General features: G+C 39.4%; 1 protein-coding gene across 1 annotated transcript in view; it reads left to right on the top strand.

Annotated features, from left to right (window-relative positions):
- The window catches only part of epha5 (EPH receptor A5), a 64,796-nt gene that overhangs the window by 25,269 nt on the left and 17,463 nt on the right, over positions 1-22,064 (top strand). Inside the window, exons 4-12 of the mRNA XM_085413622.1 lie at positions 5,074-5,229; positions 5,346-5,684; positions 14,088-14,212; positions 15,220-15,309; positions 15,487-15,556; positions 15,711-15,813; positions 19,380-19,447; positions 20,047-20,172; positions 20,796-20,981. Coding sequence (XP_085269748.1) covers positions 5,074-5,229; positions 5,346-5,684; positions 14,088-14,212; positions 15,220-15,309; positions 15,487-15,556; positions 15,711-15,813; positions 19,380-19,447; positions 20,047-20,172; positions 20,796-20,981 — 1,263 coding nt within the window. The remainder of the gene's footprint in view (positions 1-5,073; positions 5,230-5,345; positions 5,685-14,087; positions 14,213-15,219; positions 15,310-15,486; positions 15,557-15,710; positions 15,814-19,379; positions 19,448-20,046; positions 20,173-20,795; positions 20,982-22,064) is intronic.

The raw sequence follows: 22,064 nt of genomic DNA, 5'->3' as shown, positions 1-22,064 counted from the left end.
ATTAAGAGCTGCGTGGCATCAGAAAGACAGCTTGCCCAAGGGCAACACATACTCGTACACACGTACATTAATACCACCAACGCCGTCTATTCAGGTTGCATTCACAATGAGGAATGAGCTATTTCAGTCAGCCAGGCATGACCATAACTAATCTCACTGCAGGAAGTGTGTCTGTTAGTGTGTATACATATGTGTTTTCGGTTATTTGCGCATTTAAGATGGTTAAAGAATTAAAGCACCTCATCCGAATCCAGCTGCCTGCATGTCCCTCGCTATTGTTGTGGAAATACAAAAGGTGAGTTGGTCAAAAACAGACAGTAAATGCAATGTAAAATAAATGAAGTGAAAAAAAAATCACTTAAAAATAGCACTTATTTTTTAATAAACCTTTAGTAATCAAGCTGCCATGTAAAGTTAATGTAGACCGCTTGCATGTTATGCAGTCCTATCTAGACAGTTGTACTGTGGATCTTAAGGCTGCCCCTCAGCTGTTTCTTGCTCTCAGTGTTCTTAAATTTACTCTCTGTGGCTTTTTAAGCACTTAATCCTATTTCCAACCTCCAGTTTGCTTCTCTGACCTTCACAAACCTTTGCATTCAAATCCTTTAACACATAATTAAGTGAAGAGAGTGATATTGATATGTAGTCATGATATATGTTGTCAGCTGTACTCATACAATTCAAAAAACGCATCTATAGACTTAATTTCTCTGCATGTTCTTTGTTCATTTGCATGTAGAGCATGGGTAATCTATTTATCCTAAATGGAAATGGAAATGAAGTAGAATTAATGATAATAAATACCTTAACAAGTAGTGATTAGTCAACTAGAATTGACTTTTATTAAAGTGGCATCCAATGGATTTTTTTTCATGCCAGTTTGCACATTTTAATTGCAAATGTTTATATCATTTTCATAATCATTTACAACTTCAAGGGGAAAGACATTTCCATACATTAATTTAATTTAATCAGAGCGCATCATCTCGCCTTTGACGCCACACTGGGAGCAAAAGTCTATCAGTCTATCAAACGTGGAATAGGAAAAATACATCTATTTTTCAGCTAACAAATAGATTTATTTTGCATAAGCAGTAAATGTCAAAGTAACAATGATTTATTTGATTTTCATTATGGTAGAGTGGTTTAACTATTTCCCAACAATTAGAGATCATATATGTGTGTATTCTCTTGAGTGACAGCTGGCCACAACGGTGGCCAACAGACAAATTAAGAAGAAAGAAAGAAAAAACCATCCAGAATGTCAAAACGAGTTGAACAGGAAATCCAAGTAGGGAGCCATCATAGTACCACACTGTGCCCACACCATACTGTTTGACTGACAGGTGATCTTTGGGGAGCGCCACATACACGCACACAAAGTTACAGACACGCACGCCTGATGATGAGAGCTTACCAAATCAAAAAGAGATGAAAAATAAATAAAGATAATCCATCATCTTGGCATTATACCTGAATGTAGTATCAGAAATTATTAAAGAAGTTTTTCTTTTCTTTTTTTTCATTTATTTATTTTCTGCTTTGACTCTCCTCTCCAACACTCTATTTCACTGTTTGGGCACAAATATGCTTGTCTATGTATGTGAAATGAGCTGCCATCCCATTTTTATTGATTTGACCATGGGGGTTTGGAGGATGAAGCCAAGGAGAGCTAGAGACCAGACAATGGCAATAAATCTATATGCAACCACAAGTGTGTAGGTGTGTGTGTGGTAACAGGCTCACAAAAAGATTAGGTGTGTCCTACTGCCCTGGCTCGCACACCCATGTTGAGGGTAGTACATCATTGGCCTAACAAAGCACATTAAGTAAGGGAGTAACCATCAGTACAGAAGCTGAAACATTAAAATGCTTCATGAAACAAAAATACACAAAAATGTAGCTCATGGAATAACTTTCTTAAACACCTGAATGAAACAAGCCATACAAAGGCAGTTAAGCATAGAGAATGTCACCAGATGTAATCCTGTCCTGAAGCTTCGCCAGCTTCATAAATGTGTCAAAAACATTATCTTGAGCCCCAACTTATAATTACAGTATGTGAGGCATTCGAAATGCCAAACAGATTTTATAAAAGGCCTGTTTCCGTGTGTGTGTGTGTGTATGTGTGCGTGTGTGCGTGTGCGTGTGTGTGTGTGTCTGTGTGTGTGTGTGTCTGTGTGTGTGCGCGAAGCAAAGGTGAGACTTAGAGTGATCCAGGGCAGAGGGAGAATTTTTCAGGCCTAATGTTCCATGACAACAGACCAAGGTTCCGTCAAGGTGAATCAGAGCCACTGCTGCCTAACGACTGAAACACACACACACACGCACACGCACACGCACACACACACACACACGCACACACACACGCACACGCACACGCACACACACACACAGACATACACACAAACCATCCCACCAGTCTTCCTTTGTCTCGTCCTTTCTTCTCTTCTTTCTCCTTGTCTCATCCTTGTAAGCTTGGCTTTTCTCCTCCTATCATTTCCTTTTCTCACCTTATCTCTGTTTTTAACCATCACGTATTGTTTCCGTTTCCTAGTTTTTGTCCTCCTGTCCTCCTACCTGAGGTTTAATTATGTAGTTCTTAATAATAGCTGTGATCTGAGTGGGCTTCACAATAACTGGGGAAACACCAGCTCCTAAATTTAGAGGACAAGTCTTTTTTTCCTCAATTCTCCCCCTTGTCCTGCTTAGTGATATAGAAATATGCCACTGACTTTGCAATAACTTATAGAACTCCACTTATCAGAACTTATCTGGATGACAACAGCCAACTTGTTAAGCTGGTTTGTGAGACTGTTGATGTATGAGTACCATTTAACATTCACAGTGCATCAGCATCCCGTCTACCTGCCCCACTTAGATCAGCCTGAGATCTGTCTGTGTGTTTGTTTGTGTGGGAGGAAAGTAAATTTTGCCTGTTTGCCTTGTCGTATTTGTTTGTAAATGCTGCACATATGGCACCGATATTGGGAAGCAGATGCAAGTCCAAACTTAATCAGGTGCTGGTTATAAATCATTGAACTGAAGATAATACAAGAAGGGAAATCCTTCAATGAGGAAAACTTTTTGATTAAACAGTGAAACATGAAAAGCAAGGTTATACAGGTTGACTAAAAGAAATAAGCCCCGGAGAGATACAGTGGGGCAAAAAAGTATTTAGTCAGCCACCGATTGTGCAAGTTCCCCCACTTAAAATGATGACAGAGGTCAGTAATTTGCACCAGAGGTACACTTCAACTGTGAGAGACAGAATGTGAAAAAAAAATCCATGAATCCACATGGTAGGATTTGTAAAGAATTTATTCGTAAATCAGGGTGGAAAATAAGTATTTGGTCACCTCAAACAAGGAAAATCTCTTGCTCTCACAGACCTGTAACGTCTTCTGTAAGAAGCTTTTCTGTCCCCCACTCGTTACCTGTATGAATGGCACCTGTTTGAACTCATCATCTGTATAAAAGACACCTGTCCACAGCCTCAAACGGTCAGACTCCAAACTCCGCCATGGCCAAGACCAAAGAGGTTTCGAAGGACACCAGGAAAAGTATTGTAGACCTGCACCAGACTGGGAAGAGTGAATCTACAATAGGCAAGCAGCTTGGTGTGAAAAAATCAACTGTGGGAGCAATCATCAGAAAATGGAAGACATACAAGACCACTGATAATCTCCCTCGATCTGGGGCTCCACGCAAGATCTCATCCCGTGGGGTCAAAATGATCATGAGAACGGTGAGCAAAGATCCCAGAACCACACGGGGGGACCTGGTGAATGACCTGCAGAGAGCTGGGACCAAAGTAACAAAGGTCACCATCAGTAACACACTACAACGGCAGGGAATCAAATCCCGCAGTGCCAGACGTGTTCCGCTGCTGAAGCCAGTGCATGTCCAGGCCCGTCTGAAGTTTGCCACAGAGCACATGGATGATACAGCAGAGGATTGGGAGAATGTCATGTGGTCAGATGAAACCAAAGTAGAACTTTTTGGTATAAACTCAACTCGTCGTGTTTGGAGGACGAAGAATACTGAGTTGCATCCCAAGAACACCATACCTACTGTGAAGCATGGGGGTGGAAACATCATGCTATGGGGCTGTTTTTCTGCCAAGGGGACAGGACGACTGATCCGTGTTAAGGACAGAATGAATGGGGCCATGTATCGTGAGATTTTGAGCCAAAACCTCCTTCCATCAGTGAGAACTTTGAAGATGAAACGAGGCTGGGTCTTCCAACATGACAATGATCCAAAACACACCGCCCGGGCAACAAAGGAGTGGCTCCGTAAGAAGCATTTGAAAGTCCTGGAGTGGCCTAGCCAGTCTCCAGACCTCAACCCCATAGAAAATCTGTGGCGGGAGTTGAAAGTCCGTGTTGCTCGGTGACAGCCCCAAAACATCACTGCTCTCGAGAAGATCTGCATGGAGGAATGGGCCAAAATACCAGCTACTGTGTGTGCAAACCTGGTAAAGACCTATAGTAAACGTTTGACCTCTGTTATTGCCAACAAAGGTTATGTTACAAAGTTTTGAGTTGTATTTTTGTTATTGACCAAATACTTATTTTCCACCCTGATTTACCAATAAATTCTTTACAAATCCTACCATGTGGATTCATGGATTTTTTTTTCACATTCTGTCTCTCACAGTTGAAGTGTACCTCTGGTGCAAATTACTGACCTCTGTCATCATTTTAAGTGGGGGAACTTGCACAATCAGTGGCTGACTAAATACTTTTTTGCCCCACTGTATAAGAAGAAATCAGACTTCAAAAGAAACAATATAAGTGTGCCAAATGCTTCTTTTAATTTCAACTATGAAACTGCTGTATATCTCTGATGAGGAACCTCAAAACAACCGCAACCACCCAGGGAAAATTTCCTACCAGTGTGATGCTGACCTCCTTTTTTTTCAAAAGAAATAACCATGTCTTTTTCTCCCCCACTTTTTTTTGTATTTGTACCTCTCTCTGTGACCCCTTTTCTCCTTTCTATTTATATGTCCACTTTTATCATCTCCCTATCCACCCCCAAACATCCTCTCTCCTCCCTGTCTTTCAGTCTGCAAAGTGGGGTTTTACCGCTCGCTGCTGGAGTCTTTGGCCTGTAGTAAATGTCCACCTCACAGTGTGGCCAGACAGATGGGAGCCACTGCTTGCAGCTGTGAAGACGGATACTTTAAGCTAGACTCTGACCCTTCTAATATGGCGTGCACACGTGAGGATATAACCCCTTTATATTTGCTCATGCTCACTTTCAAGGCTTTTGTTTATCCAAATGCTTCTTTGTATTTCTAGCTGTATCTTCTTCTAAGCCCTTTTCATCTCCCTCAGGCCCTCCATCTGCTCCTCGTAATGCTATTTCTAATGTCAACGAGACCAGCGTCTTCTTGGAGTGGTCCATTCCTATGGATACAGGTGGCAGGAAGGATGTGCGCTATAACGTCATCTGTAGACAGGTCCTGCCAGACGGAAGGGGCTTGGAAGAGTGCGGTCCCAATGTACGTTTTCTGCCACGCCGCACTGGCCTGTCGAACACCTCAGTGATGGTGGCTGACCTGCAATCACACACCAACTACAGCTTCTTATTGGAAGCCGTCAACGGAGTGTCAGACCTAGCCAAAGGCCATGCAAAGCAGTATGTGTCACTTAATGTGACAACCAATCAGGCAGGTATGTTCCGCCAGATTTGACTCATCATCACATTCACCATACCTGTCCACTCCTCCATTTGAACTTATCCTGAATTCTCCAGCAAAAGTCAAATGTTTTGTCATAACTGCTTCTTCTCCACGCTTATTTAAAATGCCACAGACCAACTGGCATGCCAGATTCATCGCATGACAATCTGGGTTTGATAACAAAGACACCAGATGATCAAATTATCACAGTATTTGTCCAACAAATCTGTTGCTGTATTAATTTTCACTTATGCATTATCCCTGCAGCGAAGGAGAGAACATGACACAGTGGACAGCCTTTTTTTTTGTTTTTGCATCCAGCTATGTCATCGAAAAAGCAGCTTGGTCCTCTCAATTAGGCGCATCAATGAGATTCACAGGAATCTGTGGCATAATGAAAGCTCTGTTATGTGTATGGGCTGTCGTGCGTGGCAGCAGGTGTTATTCTGCATGTCTATCAACAGTGATGGATCATGCTGATGCCATACAAGTTTACATTTGAATTTTAGGTTGGTGAGGGCTATGTTTGCTCAAGTGTGAACAAAAAAACAAAACCTAGGCTGGTGTGATGTTCAGCATTCATCATTTTTGGGAGTATGCATTATATGTGATGCCAGAGCAGCTTAGCAGATCTTTGTAACCATGAAGTCAGCTTAAGCACCAAATGAAAACCACTAAAGTGGCCAAACACATATTGGATAATGAAAGAGTCCAGCTACTTCACATAGCTGTAAATACTGGATGCTTTGTTAGCTTCCTTTTAAATGAAGATTAGGATTCACACTCCACTGGGAACCTATTTTTTATGGGTTAAGAGTTATGTGCTTTTGTTAGTTTTAGTTTTATTTGCTTGTAATGAAATGGGTAGCGCAAAGCATAATGCAATGAGAAAAATGCAAAATTACTACTCTCTTCCCCAAGGCTTCTGTCAGGAGAAAAGGCAAGAGGGGGGAAAAAAAGCTATGTCGAAAGAATGTGTTTGTTCCATCCAAACAGATGGTTTACTGGCAGCCAAAGAATAGCAGTTATTATTAGTAGTATCAATGGGAGGAGCTGTACAAGTAATCAGGAAGGTACAGTTTGTGTTTAGGAGGACAGGAAAAAGAGCGAGGCAGATGGCTGTCTAACAGTCAAGACTACTGGCAGTCCTCTAAATGTGTTGTCACTGTGGCTGTCAGCACACTGAGTGGATTACACCAGACTACACAACTCAAATGCAGTTTATTTCAGTTGTAGCTGGATTAAAGTTAGGCAGTCACTGGACCAAGTGGAGATTAGGGATTACGTTAGATTACACATGGCTGACAGAGTCACAGACCAATAAAGTCTGCTGTACTTTGGCTTGTATCTGGTACATGCTACTGTAAGTGAGGGTGTTTTTTTAACATTACCTTGAAAACAGAATCGTGTGAGCATACTGAGAGCAGCTTGGTGGTTAACAGTTCTAATTAGTACAAATATAAACAAGCATGCATGTACAACCTGGCCGTGCCATCTGAAATGCACTCTAAATGCCTTACTCTGTGTAAAAAAAAAATAGTAGAAAGTAGAAAATAGTAGATATAACACCTCTTTCCAGTGTTATTATTCAGCTAATTATTATCTAGATTCATTAGCCAACATAGCAACATCCTATTCTGAAAGGTGGCTCAAGCGTGAACTTGTGCTTTCCCAGCATGTGTAGGGTTTTCCATTTGAAGTAGTATTTAAAGGTGCTGGGAAAAATAAAAAAATGAGGAAACTAGTAGGCTAGTAAAGAGAGATGGCCCTAATGCTATAGATGTCACCAAGACTCACGTATACCATTAACTGTGCAAAGGTTATAACCCAATCTTCATTTAATATTTTTCTAGGGAAAAAAAGAAAAACGGTGCAACAAATTATTGAAGCATGTGTAAACATACATAGAAATACAATATATTAGGCAAAAGGCAAGGCAGTTTTTCTTTTTAATGTCCTGGCTGAAATTCAACCCCATTCACTTTTATATTTCCCCCCTGACCTCCTTACATCTTAGACAAAGACGTGAACCAAAGATTTCATACAATCAGACCTGTTGCCACTGCATTTCAGTCCAATTCTTGTGTAATTTGGCATACCGCAGCCTTTTCCCCCTGTTTTCTATCCTTAAGAATAAGACCATTTCTGATGAGTGTCCAAAGACCTTCAGAAAGCCTAGGGAACTACTACACTACAATAAACATTACAAGAAAGGAAGAACTCTGCTTGGAAGCAAAAATATTAAAAAAAAATAAAGAAAGAACTTTTGTCTTTTGATTGACAAGTAACAGGTCTGTGTTAGTGAAAGAATTTTAGTTTTAGGTAAGAATCCACTTAGAAAGCCATCTTTGTTTATGTAATACAGTGTATGATGCTAAACACTGTGAAACTGTGCTTTAAATATTGCATTTTGGATTCATTTACAACGTTTTTCAATGTCATGATAATGACACAGCCACTTGTGTAATTGTGCTATGTCATTGTACTTGTGTAAAATAATAACAGCAGTGAATGTTGCCTGCAGCTGCTTTGGCTGATTTTATGTAGATTATATTGACTTAGGAGTGAAAACTTTCTAACATCTTCTAGATGTTGCATCTGCTTTTAAAACCAAAATTATTTGTGAATCATTTCACAACAAATGAACTTAAGAGTACTAAAGTTAGAAGTAAGTCCACCCCTAGGAATAAGAGATCCTTTTAGCCCAAGGATGTTTTTTGAATACAGCTCCTAGCTCTTTGTAGCAGTGTGCACCAACCGCTGTTTGTGTAATGCGACTCACAAAACCAACAAAGTGAGCACTTCAACTACTGGAAGGCTGTGTATCAAGTGACTAACATTATTTGGAACAATCATTTTCACAATAATCCTGAGGCAGTAATTGTAATGACTGATTTAAAATGTTCTGATCCATCTGCTCTTTAGTGACAGATGTAATTACTAAGTGAAAACCTCAATCAGCAGTTTAACCACCTGCATTTTTGTTGTGCTCGTATGTGACTGGTCTAGAGTGTGCTTCTGCTCTCTGACAGTAAAAACAAGGTACTGAGACAAAACTACTGCTAAGGCTTAGGCAGGGAGAGAGATAGAGTCAGAGGATCTGCTGTTTGATGTGTGAAAAGTGTCACACACGATAAGTTATCCGTGAAATAGGTGATTTCACAGTGTCCCTGCGAAACCCTGCTGAATAATAAAGTGTTGGTTGTTGGGAAGAGGAGATCAGGAGAGGTGAAAAACGGGAGAAATGTACGACAGAGAACGAGAGAACAACAGGGCAGAGGGGGCAAAATGTGGAGGGAAAATGATAGGATGCTTGTGATAAGGAAAGAAAAGGTTACAGCAAGAAGCTGTAACAGCAGGAAAGATAAGCAGAGGACGGAAGTAAAGAGACAATAGTGAGAGTCTGGACATTAACTGCTTGTATACATTCAAAAATACAAAGAGCACTGTTGGAGCATGGAAGCCCACATATTTTTCACTGCTTTGATGTTCCTTGACACACTGGTATATACATTTGATAAGGTGGCTTGCTAGCACCTGCCTTTATGAGGTAGAAATTAATTTTGAAAAGAAAAGTAAGCCACCAAAATGCTCATACAAGTTTCCCTGCAACCCAGTGATTGTTTCCCATATGTTACATTTTAAGCTCTGTATTTGCTCAGACATTGATGAGTGTTTGAGTGGAAACAATTAGCATATTGCTCTTTCTACACACTCAAAAAGGAAGCTTTGAAATCTAAATAGTTTCTTTTTGTATTTAATAAGCACAAGTTTTACAGCTTTGTTTTATTAGGATAGCTCTGTCTGTTTTAAAATATCTTATTTCAGGTTATTTGTTCCTGCTGTAGGCACATTGAGTGCCACTTGCACAGTAAATGCTCCCAAATACGTTTTTTCTGCTATTGGCTATTAATCAAATGTACCATGATACATTAGCTTGCGTGTGGTAAAAATGTGCTGCCTGCCACTGCAGCTATTTATTTTACTTTGATGTGGAGCGTGCAATACTGTGCAAAAGTCTTGAACCACCTTTCATTTCTTTAGATGTTTCTAACAGGGAGACAGACTTCCCATTCAGTCCTTGTGCATGACTATTTTCATATGAATATCGTTTTTGTTTGTAAGCCACTTACACTGACCTATGAGTCATTCAATTATCAAAAAACACCCAACTCAAGGTATGAGCCAGTGCGTTTTCTCTACACATAACTTTAAATTGTATCTTTAATCACTTTGTTCCGAACACTTTGTTGCAAAAACACATCATTTGTTTCTATTTCTTTAGTTGAAACTATGATTAATGCCATAGATCACACTGTTTGACAGGTATAACATAGTATTTCTTCACCCAACATTGTGGCTCCCAACAATCCCAACACTATCTTAGCAAAGAGGTTATATTGTTGGTAGCATTGCATTCTTTCTGTCTGTATACATGATAGCTCAAAAAGTACTAAATGAATTTAGATAAAAGATTTGTAGGGTTGTAGAGTGTGTTTATTTTAACAATCCATTCAAATTGGCTAACATCCACCAAGGTCGTGAAGGTTAACTCAAGGATTTAGTGGTTTAAAAGGAACAAAAAGCCTTCTAACATATAACTTAGGAAACTGAATCTTATAAGTGTGGTGTGTATTGTCAAAATATAGAAAGGCACCAATAGCTCAGTTGTTTGTGCATTAATTTTCATTTACTTCCTCTAATTTAAAAAAAAAAACCATTTATATCCTAATTAATCCAGCAACAATAAATAAATGTTATAAAATAAAGGGAGAGTGATGGGAATGGTACAAATGCAAATTCTGTAAATACACCAAATTGGAGCAGTTTATGGTCACAGCATTAAATCTCCAAGCCACAATTAAAATATTCCAGCTATTATATTTTTTTGTCAATATTGATGTGCTGATAGGGAAGTGGATTGTGGCAAGATGCTGGATTGGTGCAAAGCCACTAATCGAATGTATTGCATCAAAAGAAAAGGCAGATTAAAGTTTTAAAGTTCCTCACAAAATAGATGATAGCAGTTTTTGTACTTTGCAACCCTAGTGAAGACATCTCTGTCCCCTATCTCCAATTCATTCTGTCTCAATCTATCTATCAGTCATTCCGAGAGGGTAGTTATAAGATAAAAACGAGATCGTTGAAAGCCGGTATTGATTTTGGTGATGTGCAGACAGATAGTGGTCTGGGAGATTTATGTTTAGCACTGTGATAATGTTGCTTTTATTTGTTACATTGGATAGCTGTATTCCTCCAGTGAATGGGTTTTACCTTTTCTAAACTCACTCTTTGTAGAAAAAAAAAGTATCAGACGGATAGCAAATAGAGCATTACCAGCCACCAGGCATAAACACCAGGAGTTCATCTTCATTTGCGTTTTCATTGGCATACTGTATGTGCTCATTAGCAGTTATAACACGCAGTGGAAGTGTTTAAAGCTAGAAGTGTCATTACACTGTTTACCCCGTTGTTAAAATAAAAGTGTTGCTGGGTCCCGTCTACACTCTTTCAACATGTCTCCTCCTCGTCTTTCATTTTTCACTTTTTTTTGCCTCTTGCATTCCCTCCTCCTCCCCGTCTCTCTCTTCTATTACCTCTCCTTCTGTCTCGATTGAAAATCTGGGTTTTAAAGCACTTGTTTGAGTGTGAGTGCTATTTTGGTATATACAGATATTGTATATATCTGTATTTGGTGATAAGGAAGAGACAGAACCAAGTGAGCCAAAAAGTGTTTAATCGCTGTGTTTGCCGCAGACCAACATTTCCTGTTTTTATGTGTGCTTCAAATGTAAACCGACTTTGCATTAAGTAAAGCAACAGCTCAGTGAAAGCATGTAAAGTAGCTTGCACATACTTCCAACTAACTAAAATAGGAATGGCTATAGTTTGGATTATAGTCTAGAAAAAGTCAACAGTTTTAGTTTGTCTAAATTGACAGAAAAATTATTTTTTAAGAATTACGAGTTTGCAACCTTGTCGTGGTGGAGGCATTTGTGTGTCCCAGTAATCTCAGGGGCTATGTTGACAAGGGGCTTTCATCCCCTGGTAGGCTCTCCCATGGGAAATTAGTCCTGGGTGAGGGACCAGAAAAAGAGTCATTCAAAAATCCCTATGATTGAAAGATCTAGGAAACAGTTCACCCTGGCTGGGATAGGGTTACCGAGGCCTGCCCTGGAGCCCTGGAGCCAGGTCCATTAAGGGTGCCCAACTGTGAGTGCCTGGTGCCTGGGCCTTAGTCCATGGGGCGCGGCGAGGCACAACCCGAAAAAGAGACATGGGTCCACCCTCTTGTAGGCTCACCACCCAGATGAGCCACTTATGTGCCAAAGGACAATACAGAGTACCCAGCCATCTTGGAGTCCCTCGGTGGGGTACTTGAGGGTACTCCCCCTGTGGACTCTGTCGCCTTATTGGGAGACTTCAAAGCTCATGTGGGCAATGACAGTGAGACCTGGAGTGGCGTGATTGGGAGGAACGGGTTTCTGACAAGGATGTCTCCTAGATGCCTCCTGGGTATGGTGTTCCAGGCATGTCCCGCTGGGAGTAGGCCCCGGGGCAGATCCAGGAAATGCTGGAGAGATTATATCTCTCAGCTGGCCTGGGAACGTCTTGGTGTTCCCCCAGACAAGCTGGAGGAGGTGGCTAAAGAGAGGGAGGTCTGGGCTTCTCTGCTGAGGCTGCTTCCACCACGACCCTGCCACAGATAAGTGGAAGAAAATGGAAGGATGGATGGATTATGATGATAAATAAAGATTTTAAAGGCATTAAAGGAACGTAACCTCTATAATTAGTGTCCTTATTGTTTCTTTGTGAAAAATAATGTTTGACAACATTTTTGATGACAATTTTGAGACAAAATCCCTACTTCAAATCTAAGAATGATTTATATAACCCTAAAAATCACTAGCTTTGGTAAAAGGCTGTACCCTCTTTACAAATCCTTTTCAAAACATTTGATTAAATATAGAATGGAAAACTGCATCCATTTTTGGAGGGTGTAAACTTAGATTTTGGTGTATTGTTACCCATAAAGCTGCTGGGAAAATAAACCCTCTCTCTCATCATTGAATCCAGGCTTTATACCATTTAAGCATTGAGTGTGTGTATGTGTGTGAGTTTCGGTCTCTGGTTTCAGGCTTTTAAGATATTCCAGATAACACTTCTGTGCAACCATCCACTCAAGATACAGTTACTGTGTTTGTAGCGATGATTTATTCTCTGTGGACTTCTGCTGAGGCCATTGAAACCTAAACGGTGTTTAGCATTTGCAGTAGCCACACATGCACATCCACGCGCATCAACATTCACACACACACAGGCTATAGGGATGTTGCCTGAGGGAGCATTTTGCCTAGTTAAAAGCTCTTTATGTGTCAGAGACTCTCCAATTGTCCCTCTGAGAGATGAACCAATAGATCAGGTTACACCAGGATGGCTTTGCAATTGATGTAAACTTGCAGAACAAAGCTCACTTCAAAACTGAAAGGATAAATGACAGAAAAAAGACATAAATGAAAATATAAGCTTTAAAGAAATACAAAGAAAAGAACGAAATACACAAATATCTTGTGCATAAAAGTGACACATTTATGTCGTTATTTTGTTGTTTGTGTTGATTCTACATTAGAAGAGTTTTACAGTGTATTTCGTAACCTTTAATGTGTGCCAAATTTGGTACACTAGACACTCAAATGTGAAGACTTAAACAGTTGAATTCATATGCTTCTCTGGCAGCACATGCTCAGCCAGCAGCAAGACATAAAGGGATGGTTTAATTAGACACAGGTGCACCTTGTTGCTAAATTGCAAACATGCTTCTGAGGCAGAGCTGCTTGGTAACCAAAAATAACATTTTTTGAGCTGGAGCTTGACAGACAAAAGCAAACAACCTCAGAGAGGAGCCTAAATTCCAAACATGAAACTCATAAGAAAAAACATGGCAAATGATGTCTTTGAAAGAAATCACCAAACAGCAAAGATAGATATCCGTTACTGTGTAAGTTGTTACATGAAAAACCTCTTCCTATTGTCGCCAAATTTAAAATCCTCTTTAGGTTTTTTAATCTACAGTTAAATTTTTCATGATTTACAGCAATCACAGCATGCATGACAATTAGTTATGTGCATGTAAACATCAATGGATGAGGTGTCCTCAAAAGAATGATGTCTTGTGAATGCTGATGGGATCCAGCAGATTTTACAACATTGGCACACTTTGCCACGTGCCTTTGTGCCACGGTTTATTAGAGTTTTTATGCCTGTGTTATTTAGTTTTAATAATGTGAAATACAGTGAGAAGTGCAATGGGTTGCATCATATTTAACTGCTGGATTGTGCTATTTATGTTGATACTTCAAACCGTACTATTTTCTTTGAATCTTTGTTTCTGCAGCACCGTCCCCTGTGAGTGTGGTGAGGAAAGGTCATACAGGGAAGAGCAGCATTGCCCTTTCTTGGGCAGAGCCTGATCGTCCCAACGGCATCATCCTAGAGTATGAGATCAAGTATTTTGAAAAGGTAAAAATCTTTTCACAAAGCTGTGTACCTTTGTCTACTGCCCTTGGGCCAGCTGTGTTTTCCTAGTACCTCCCTGAACCTCTCGTACAGTAGAGGTTTCAGTTTTAAAAGCACTGGTTTTCCAGTTTAGTGTTTTAATGTATACAGTTTTGAACAATATGTACTATGAAATTAAATGTACTATACAACAGAAAACTCATTTGTAGGGCTATTCTTGTTCAAGCTTTTGCTTTTAGTTGTACAATAGATATCATATTGACTTTAGTCCACAGACACACGCACATCATATAAACATTTCTGTTGATAAATGTCATTTTCAAAGTACATAGCTAGTGACACTGGTTGTATCTGGCCTTTTTAAAGAGTATATATATATATATATATATATATATATATATATATATATATATAAGAAACTGACCATATATAAGAAACTGACCATGCTTGAACAACCTCTAGCAGCACTTCCCCTTTGCCCTGTATAACACACCTAATTTGTTACAGCTACAGATGTGTGTATCTGACTTCAAAAGTCTTTGTAACAGCATAATAGCTTTTTTCCCCCCCTTTTTTTGTTAAGTTGGACTTAAGTAGGGACAGCAATTTGATGCTTCTGTGCAGATCATTGTTCCTGTGCCCTTCCTCTTTTCTGCCTGTAATCCTCTGATGTCTTCTTTTCTAAGGTCACAATAAAGGTACATTGGAGAGCAGGGTAGGGTTTGTGGTCAGTGGTGAGCTAATGGCATCTGGCTAATGGAGGCAGCATTTAGCTGAGTTAAAACCTGATGTGGTTACAGTTGGAAAAGTGATCCCTACACACAGGCATTTAGACACACTCATGCTCGCATATACCACAGGTAGCTGCGGAGAGAAAGCAGCAATAAGCTATATGCATACAATTTGGCAATACAATTATTGGGGCAACACATTTTTGACAATCAAAAGTACAAAAATGTTAGTAGAACACATGAATAAATTAAGCTAACATTCTCTTTCTTCAACTAAAGGAACAGGACTCCAGTTACACAATAATAAAATCCAAGGATACTGAAATGGTGGTGGAAGGCCTGAAGCCCTCTTCAGCTTACATCTTCCAGGTCAGAAATGGGTTTCACAAATTAAGAGAATGATAATGGAACTGGATGACAAAAGGGAAGGAAAAAATATTTAAATATGTAGCAATGACAAAATAGTTTGTCAGTATTGCCTAAGATCAAGCAAATCCAAATGAATTAAATTGAAGTATGGTGCATGAATGATATGATGCATTACAGGTACGAGCCAGGACCTCAGCAGGCTATGGTGCATTTAGCCGGCGCTTTGAATTCCAGACCAGCCCTTACTGTGAGTACACCAAAGAGAAGGAGAGAATGACAATACAATGAAGTTTAACTTGTACACAACTCCCACCTGTGTTCTGGGGCTGTATCAACAACAGATGCCAGGTGTGGTTTTGTGTTTGTGTACTGTGTGTAATCCCATGTCTTGTCTTTGGCAGTAACTGCTACTAGTGAGCGTGCTCAAGCTTCGATAGTAGCGGTGGCCATCACACTGGCTCTGGTCCTGCTGGCAGTGGTTGCTGGATTCCTGCTCAGTGGGCGGTAAGGCATAACCTATATACCTGCAAAAGAAAATATGATATAAAAGTATATCCATGTGCATGTGCGTGTATATCACCAATATACACGCACATGCACATGGCAATAAAAACAAATACAAAATATTAGCATGAGAGTGCTACTGTGTTACTTTTAATAATGTTCCTGTTACTGGAAATATTGAATTAAAGTTACGGTCTGTAAAATCTAACCAGTAGATGTCAGTAGATTGCAGTCAACGGAGTTCTGTTTTCTTCCCAATTTACCTGCATAATCCTAACTACGGTGGTCACTGTAGGACAAACAGCTCTGGACTTGAGGTGGCTGTAAAATTTAGGGATAGGAGTCCGACAGCAGTTGATGAGTCAGCGAAGCTCGCTGTTGTCTGATGACAGGGATATTTTGTTGAGTTGTTGAGGATATCCTGAACTTTTCTGGTGGCAAGTGCTGGTGTTTTTGACGGTGTTGGCTCCTGTCAGTGGCATTAGTAAAACTTTTTTGGAGTGGCTCAAACATTGTTGAATAAAATGTGAGAAGGCAATCAAACTGTTTATCAGCATGAAAGTGTGATATTTTTGACACTCGAGCCTAAAATTATCTGGCATGGTGTTAACTTATTACCAGCTGTTGTTGATTAGACGGGAAAGTCACATGTCAGTAATTAATTGTGATATCAGGAATAAATAAGTATGTTTACGTACATTATGCATGTTTTCATGTGTTTGAGCCCTGAGTTGGGTTCAGAAGATGAGGCTTGGACATTTTCTAGGACATTTTCTCCAGATGCCAGTTGGATTGTATGTTTCATTCACATTTTTGCTTCTTTCATGAAGAAGCATAGGTATGATCTTTCATTTCATTTTAATTTTAAGGGACAGCTTAGATTGAGCAGTTTGGAGACAAAGTTAGAGAAGCAAGGCTGAGATCGCCTGAACGTGAGGAGGAAGGATAGTGGATATTAGGCGAAGGATGCTGAATATGGAGCTCCCAAGCAGGGGGAAAAGGAAGACCACAGAGAGATTTGATGGATCTAGTGAAGAAGGACATGCAAAGGGTTGGAATGGTACAGGAAGCTTATGGGATTGGGTCAAATGTAGGCAGATGTTCCACTGCGCTAAGCCCTAGATGGAGAAGTTTAATGCTGAGGTTAAGTTTGTTGTTACTGGACTATGAAAGTGCAGTTTAAGAATTTGAAATGTTCAATGGAAGAAGAAAAAAAGAGGTCCAAGAGGTCAAAGACAATTTTTTCTTATTTTCTCCTTATTTAAAAAAAAATAAAATAAAGCAGATAATAGTGCATATTCTTCTCTGTTTATTTTATGTACAATATTGTACGTTAGTTCAGTAATGGTCCCTCATCACTTTATCCATTTCTGACCTTATGCTGAGTAAATCTCGTTTCTGTCCCAGATATTTCTCTGTGGTTGAGCAGCATTATGGGATTAGACACATAGCTTGAAGTAAGACTTTTGTGATAGGTCAGGATTAAGGGTTGCTTTTTAGGTTATAACTACAGGCTGGATTCATATCAGTCAAGTGGATTTTCCTCACATCTTGTAGCACAACCTTGCTCATAAGCATTTACCATTTTTCAGTCTACAAGTCTGTCACATTCGCATGCCCCCATGTGCATATGACCTTCACTTTATCAGTAAAGTCAAATTTTTTTAATTATGAAAGAATGTTCCCCACGTGCAGACACAAAACTGCAGACGGAGTGATAATAGACAGTAGAGAAAATAGTCAAAGCCAGAGTAAAAAATCATTAGAACTCGTGTATTCCTCTGTTTCTTCAGGGTAGTTAAGTCAAAGCTCACATTTCAGTTTCTCTACTATATTTTGAGGTTTTCTAAGAATGAAAATACATGTTCGTTTTTCTCCCAGATGCATATTGTTGCTTCATTTACGAAATTTTCTTCTCTCCTTCAGTATTAGGTCATCATTTAAACAGTTTAGGTTTGGTAAATGCACAATTTTAAAAAACTGTATTTAATGTTGAACATAAAATTATGATGTTGGAAAGAATTCAGAAACAAATCAGAACGATACAGAGTTGATTTCTGGTTTAGCCGAACAGAGATGAGGATTGCGGATCATTCCAGGGTTTTGTGTGTGGGGGAGGAGAGATGGAAGAATGCCAAATTTTCCAACGATGGATTTAGGGCACAAGCACCACAACCCCCTCCCACCAATGCATCTCCCACACACCCACTCATACATGACTCTCCAGACTACACATGCGTGCACAGAACACATGTGTGGAGCCTAGCACATACGCACTGGTGTATGCATGGGTTAACACACATGTACGCACACACGCAAACACATGCATGAAGTTGGAGGGCATGCTCAAACCCCTTGACTCAACAAATCCAGCAAACTAAACACCCTCCAGGCAGACACACAAAACACGCACACGCACAAATACAGACACACAGAGTCAACCCTCTCCAGCTGCCCATACAAACCCCTCTAGCCAAGCCTGGTTACCCTACAGAGAGGTCTGATGGGAAAGACTTGGACATGGCCCCGCTGTGTGTGTGTGCGTGTCTTCATCTGTCTTCAAGAACTAAAAGATAGGAAAAATTCTACCATCAAAAATACTTGTTTGACAAATGACTAAAATAAAACAGTAAATTTACATTGCAGATATTTTAATTAGTTACTCTGTATCTGTTTGTTGCGTGGTGTGTTTTTGTGTTTGCATATAGGATCAAGTTTAAATTCATTACACATGTTTAATCTGGGTTATCTGTGATTATCTCTGATGCCAGTTGTAAAAATATTGACTTATAGAAGCGTTTTAAGCACAAACACACAAACATACAAATGAATGTCGGTTTAATCCACCAGGCTTACACAGACATAATGGAAAAGAATATGATATAGACATAAACATAAGCCTTGCGGCTTCAAAAGTTCTGTTTTCAGTCTGGCCTTTCTTAAAAAGTGACAGATCTCTTTTTCCTGTTGCAAAAGTCAGAGTTGATATGTCGAGAAGGGCTTTCTTGGTTATTGATATTTTGTGGAAACTGCATTCCTTTGCTGACATCTTTTCTTTTCAGCAATATTTTTGAACACCTTAAAAGATGGGTTAGCAGATTCAGTGAGAAAATATAAAGCTTATTTTGCACTTAGATTCTTGGGGGAGGTGGCAGGGTTTGCTTTTCTTTGCTTGGGCTATTTTGTGAGATCACTATTCAAAAAGTATATTTTCCTGTGTTTTTGTACTAGTTTGTACTAGGAAATAGTTGCCAAATGATATCACTTTGAGAGGAAACCACAGGGATCATTTCTTTTTTACTGCCTTCATCTCAAACTGCATTAATGCTGGAATTCATTCAGTCTACCTTGGAGACGGTGATAAATGTTAAAATACTTGCGCTCTTTCAAAATAAAAGTCAGATTCTGAGAAATATCATCAGATTTAGTTATTCCCCCTCAGTGTATGTGTCATTGAGACAAGTATCATTTGACAACATTGCTTAGTCGCTGACTTTACATGTGTGTATTTAACAGCACTTTGACATGACATTGACACTAATGTTTTTGGATCACTTCTTCCTTAGGCGCTGTGGCTATAGCAAAGCAAAGCAAGATCCCGAAGAGGAAAAGATGCACTTCCACAATGGCCACAGTAGGTTAAAGCCCAGACTCGTTCTGTATGTGTCTATGTATGTGGGCTTAAGTTCATCCAAAGTTTACAGTACATGTACAGTACAGGGTTCACACAGCGGTCATGTCTGGTCATGCTATCTCCTTTGGCATGTGCGTACTATAAGTACAGTTGACAGTGTTTTGCTAGAGTAGCTATTCACTGAATGGCACTGCCACAAACCAGGCTCATAGCTACCAGCAAACACACAGTTGGCAGACAACACATAGAGCTATGATGACTTATAGATTGTGACAGCTTAATATATTTGTCCACATTTTTGGCATGACACCCTCTATCCATCTTTTGGTATGGAATCAAAGCCAACTGTGATTGGTATATCAACTCCAGAGTAGTCAGGAAAATAATACCATGTGGGATAGTGTTATATTGATTTGGACTGTGAAATAAAATGTTTAAAATTAGCGTTTATTATCTGCATGCCAAATTTGCAGGATGGATGAAAAGATGGTTGTCTTCTGGGAATAATTAATGGCACTAATTAATACATGTATCTTTTTTTTAGGCGTATGAATCTATTGTACTCAAATAATAATGTTGCTCTGTGTGTGCTTCTGCAGTAAAATTTCCAGGGGTGCGTACTTATATCGATCCCCTCACCTATGAAGATCCCAACCAGGCAGTGCATGAATTTGCCCAGGAGATTGACGTTTCATACATCTCCATTGAAAGGATCATTGGTGCTGGTGGGTAAAAAATAATGTCTGCATCTGTGTGTGTACACCTTGGAGAGCCACTGTTTCATATTTGGAGCATCAGTTTAAGCCTGTCTGTGTTATCCTTAATTCAGAACCACAAAGGTAAACCTGTTTAATCGGTGCCCTGAAACAGCTTAACGTCACAAAATGCCTTATTAAAACACATAGACTAATAGCATAATGACTCGAGCCTAATTCTGCCTTCTGTAGTGTTGAAACATTTTCTCATTAACACTACTGCAGTGTATCGTATTTTCTACAACCTTCATAAACCTGTCACATTCATAATTGCATAAGCTTACATAAGCATAAGTTAAGAGTGTGCTTAAAAGCAACATTGTGCACAGACATAAATAATGTTTCCACTGACAAAAATTTTGACTGACCACATTTATTAGCTTCAAGCGCTTTAGCCAATTTCAAGATTGGCCCCTTAAAGTAAAGAATATAAGCTGTACGAACACAGTGTGTCAGGCACAAAATTTCAGCTTTACTTAAAGAAAATCTATCTGTATCTTCAAGGTTGATTTGCCATTTCATAATAGTTTTTACAGGTCAGGTTTAACTGAAATGTTGATGCCACTCTTAATGTCTACCTTTTTTTCCCTCAGGGGAATTTGGTGAAGTGTGCAGTGGACCGCTGAGGCTGCCCGGGAAACGAGAGATCCAGGTTGCCATTAAGACCTTGAAAGCAGGCTACACAGAGCAGCAAAGACGTGACTTTCTTTGGGAGGCGTCAATCATGGGCCAGTTTAACCACCCAAACATCATCCGTCTGGAGGGTGTGGTTACTAAGAGTGAGTTATCAGCATGTGTATCACTATTTAAGTTTAATACACTGTGTTTTGTGTGAAACTGCATCCTGTAGGATCTAGCACATATTGGATGTCACAATGTAAGTAAAACTCACAGCAGTTGTTTGGTGTAGATATATAGGAATCTTAAGCCTTGCTATGTCATTTTAAACTTGCATGCTGTACTTAATCAGTCCTGTAGTTTAACAGGTTTTCCTTTTCAACTTTTTTTCTGACTTACACTTAGTTAATGTCATAGTCTGCTTGTCAAGTTCAACAGTATCTAATATATTAACTTTTGAAAGCAACTGGAAAGCTGACAATTCAATTTCAACCCTATAATCTGTTTTACCTTCATGAAGATTAACATATTTCTTTCTTCTTCTTTTTTCTTTTTTGCATAACTGAGTGTTGATCTAGCTGCTAAGTTTATGGTGGCCCCGAGAAGCCAAACAGGCAACTTAAGAAAACACCAGCAATAAGAAAAATGATGCAAAAGCACACAAAACACAACGGAGATAGGGGAAAAAAACAGAAAAGGAAAAACGAAAATGGAAATAGGAGAAAACAGATTTCCAAAAGCACAAGGGAAGTGTTTCTGGGGAGACAGAGTGTGTGTTTTAATCTCATGATTCATATAATACTAATGATGGATTTTTAGGCTAATAGTTAGGCTAACACACTTACCTCTCATCTTTTCTTTCCTCACAAAACCGATAGATCCTCCACTTCTTTTAAGTGTCTCCCAGCACAATTCTTTTTTTTTTTTTTTTTTTTTCTTTTTTTTTTAAATGACATCAGAAACAGCAGTATGCGACATTACGTGATGGCAGAGCTTCAGTTCATCCTTTGTCATTTTTTTTTTTTTTTTTTTAATAAATAGGACAGGGGGAATGAATGAGAGAAAGAGGGGGAGAGAAAGAAAGAAAACCAAAGGGGAGAAGAGACGGTGAGAAGGGGGGGGAAGAGAGAGAAGAAAAAAAAAAGAACTCCTGGGTCACCTGTATGGAGAAAAAAAACAAACAAACAAAAAAAACAAACAGAGGAGACAGCAAACAACAAAGAGTAACATAATAATAGAGAAAA

Source organism: Rhamphochromis longiceps, linkage group LG7 (assembly GCF_057381845.1).
Source record: "Rhamphochromis longiceps isolate RC_006_pf linkage group LG7, R_longiceps_female_GT1.1, whole genome shotgun sequence".
Taxonomy (NCBI): Eukaryota; Metazoa; Chordata; class Actinopteri; order Cichliformes; family Cichlidae; genus Rhamphochromis; species Rhamphochromis longiceps.
Note: the sequence above shows the minus strand (reverse complement) of the source record. Positions and strands in the feature narration are given on the sequence as shown.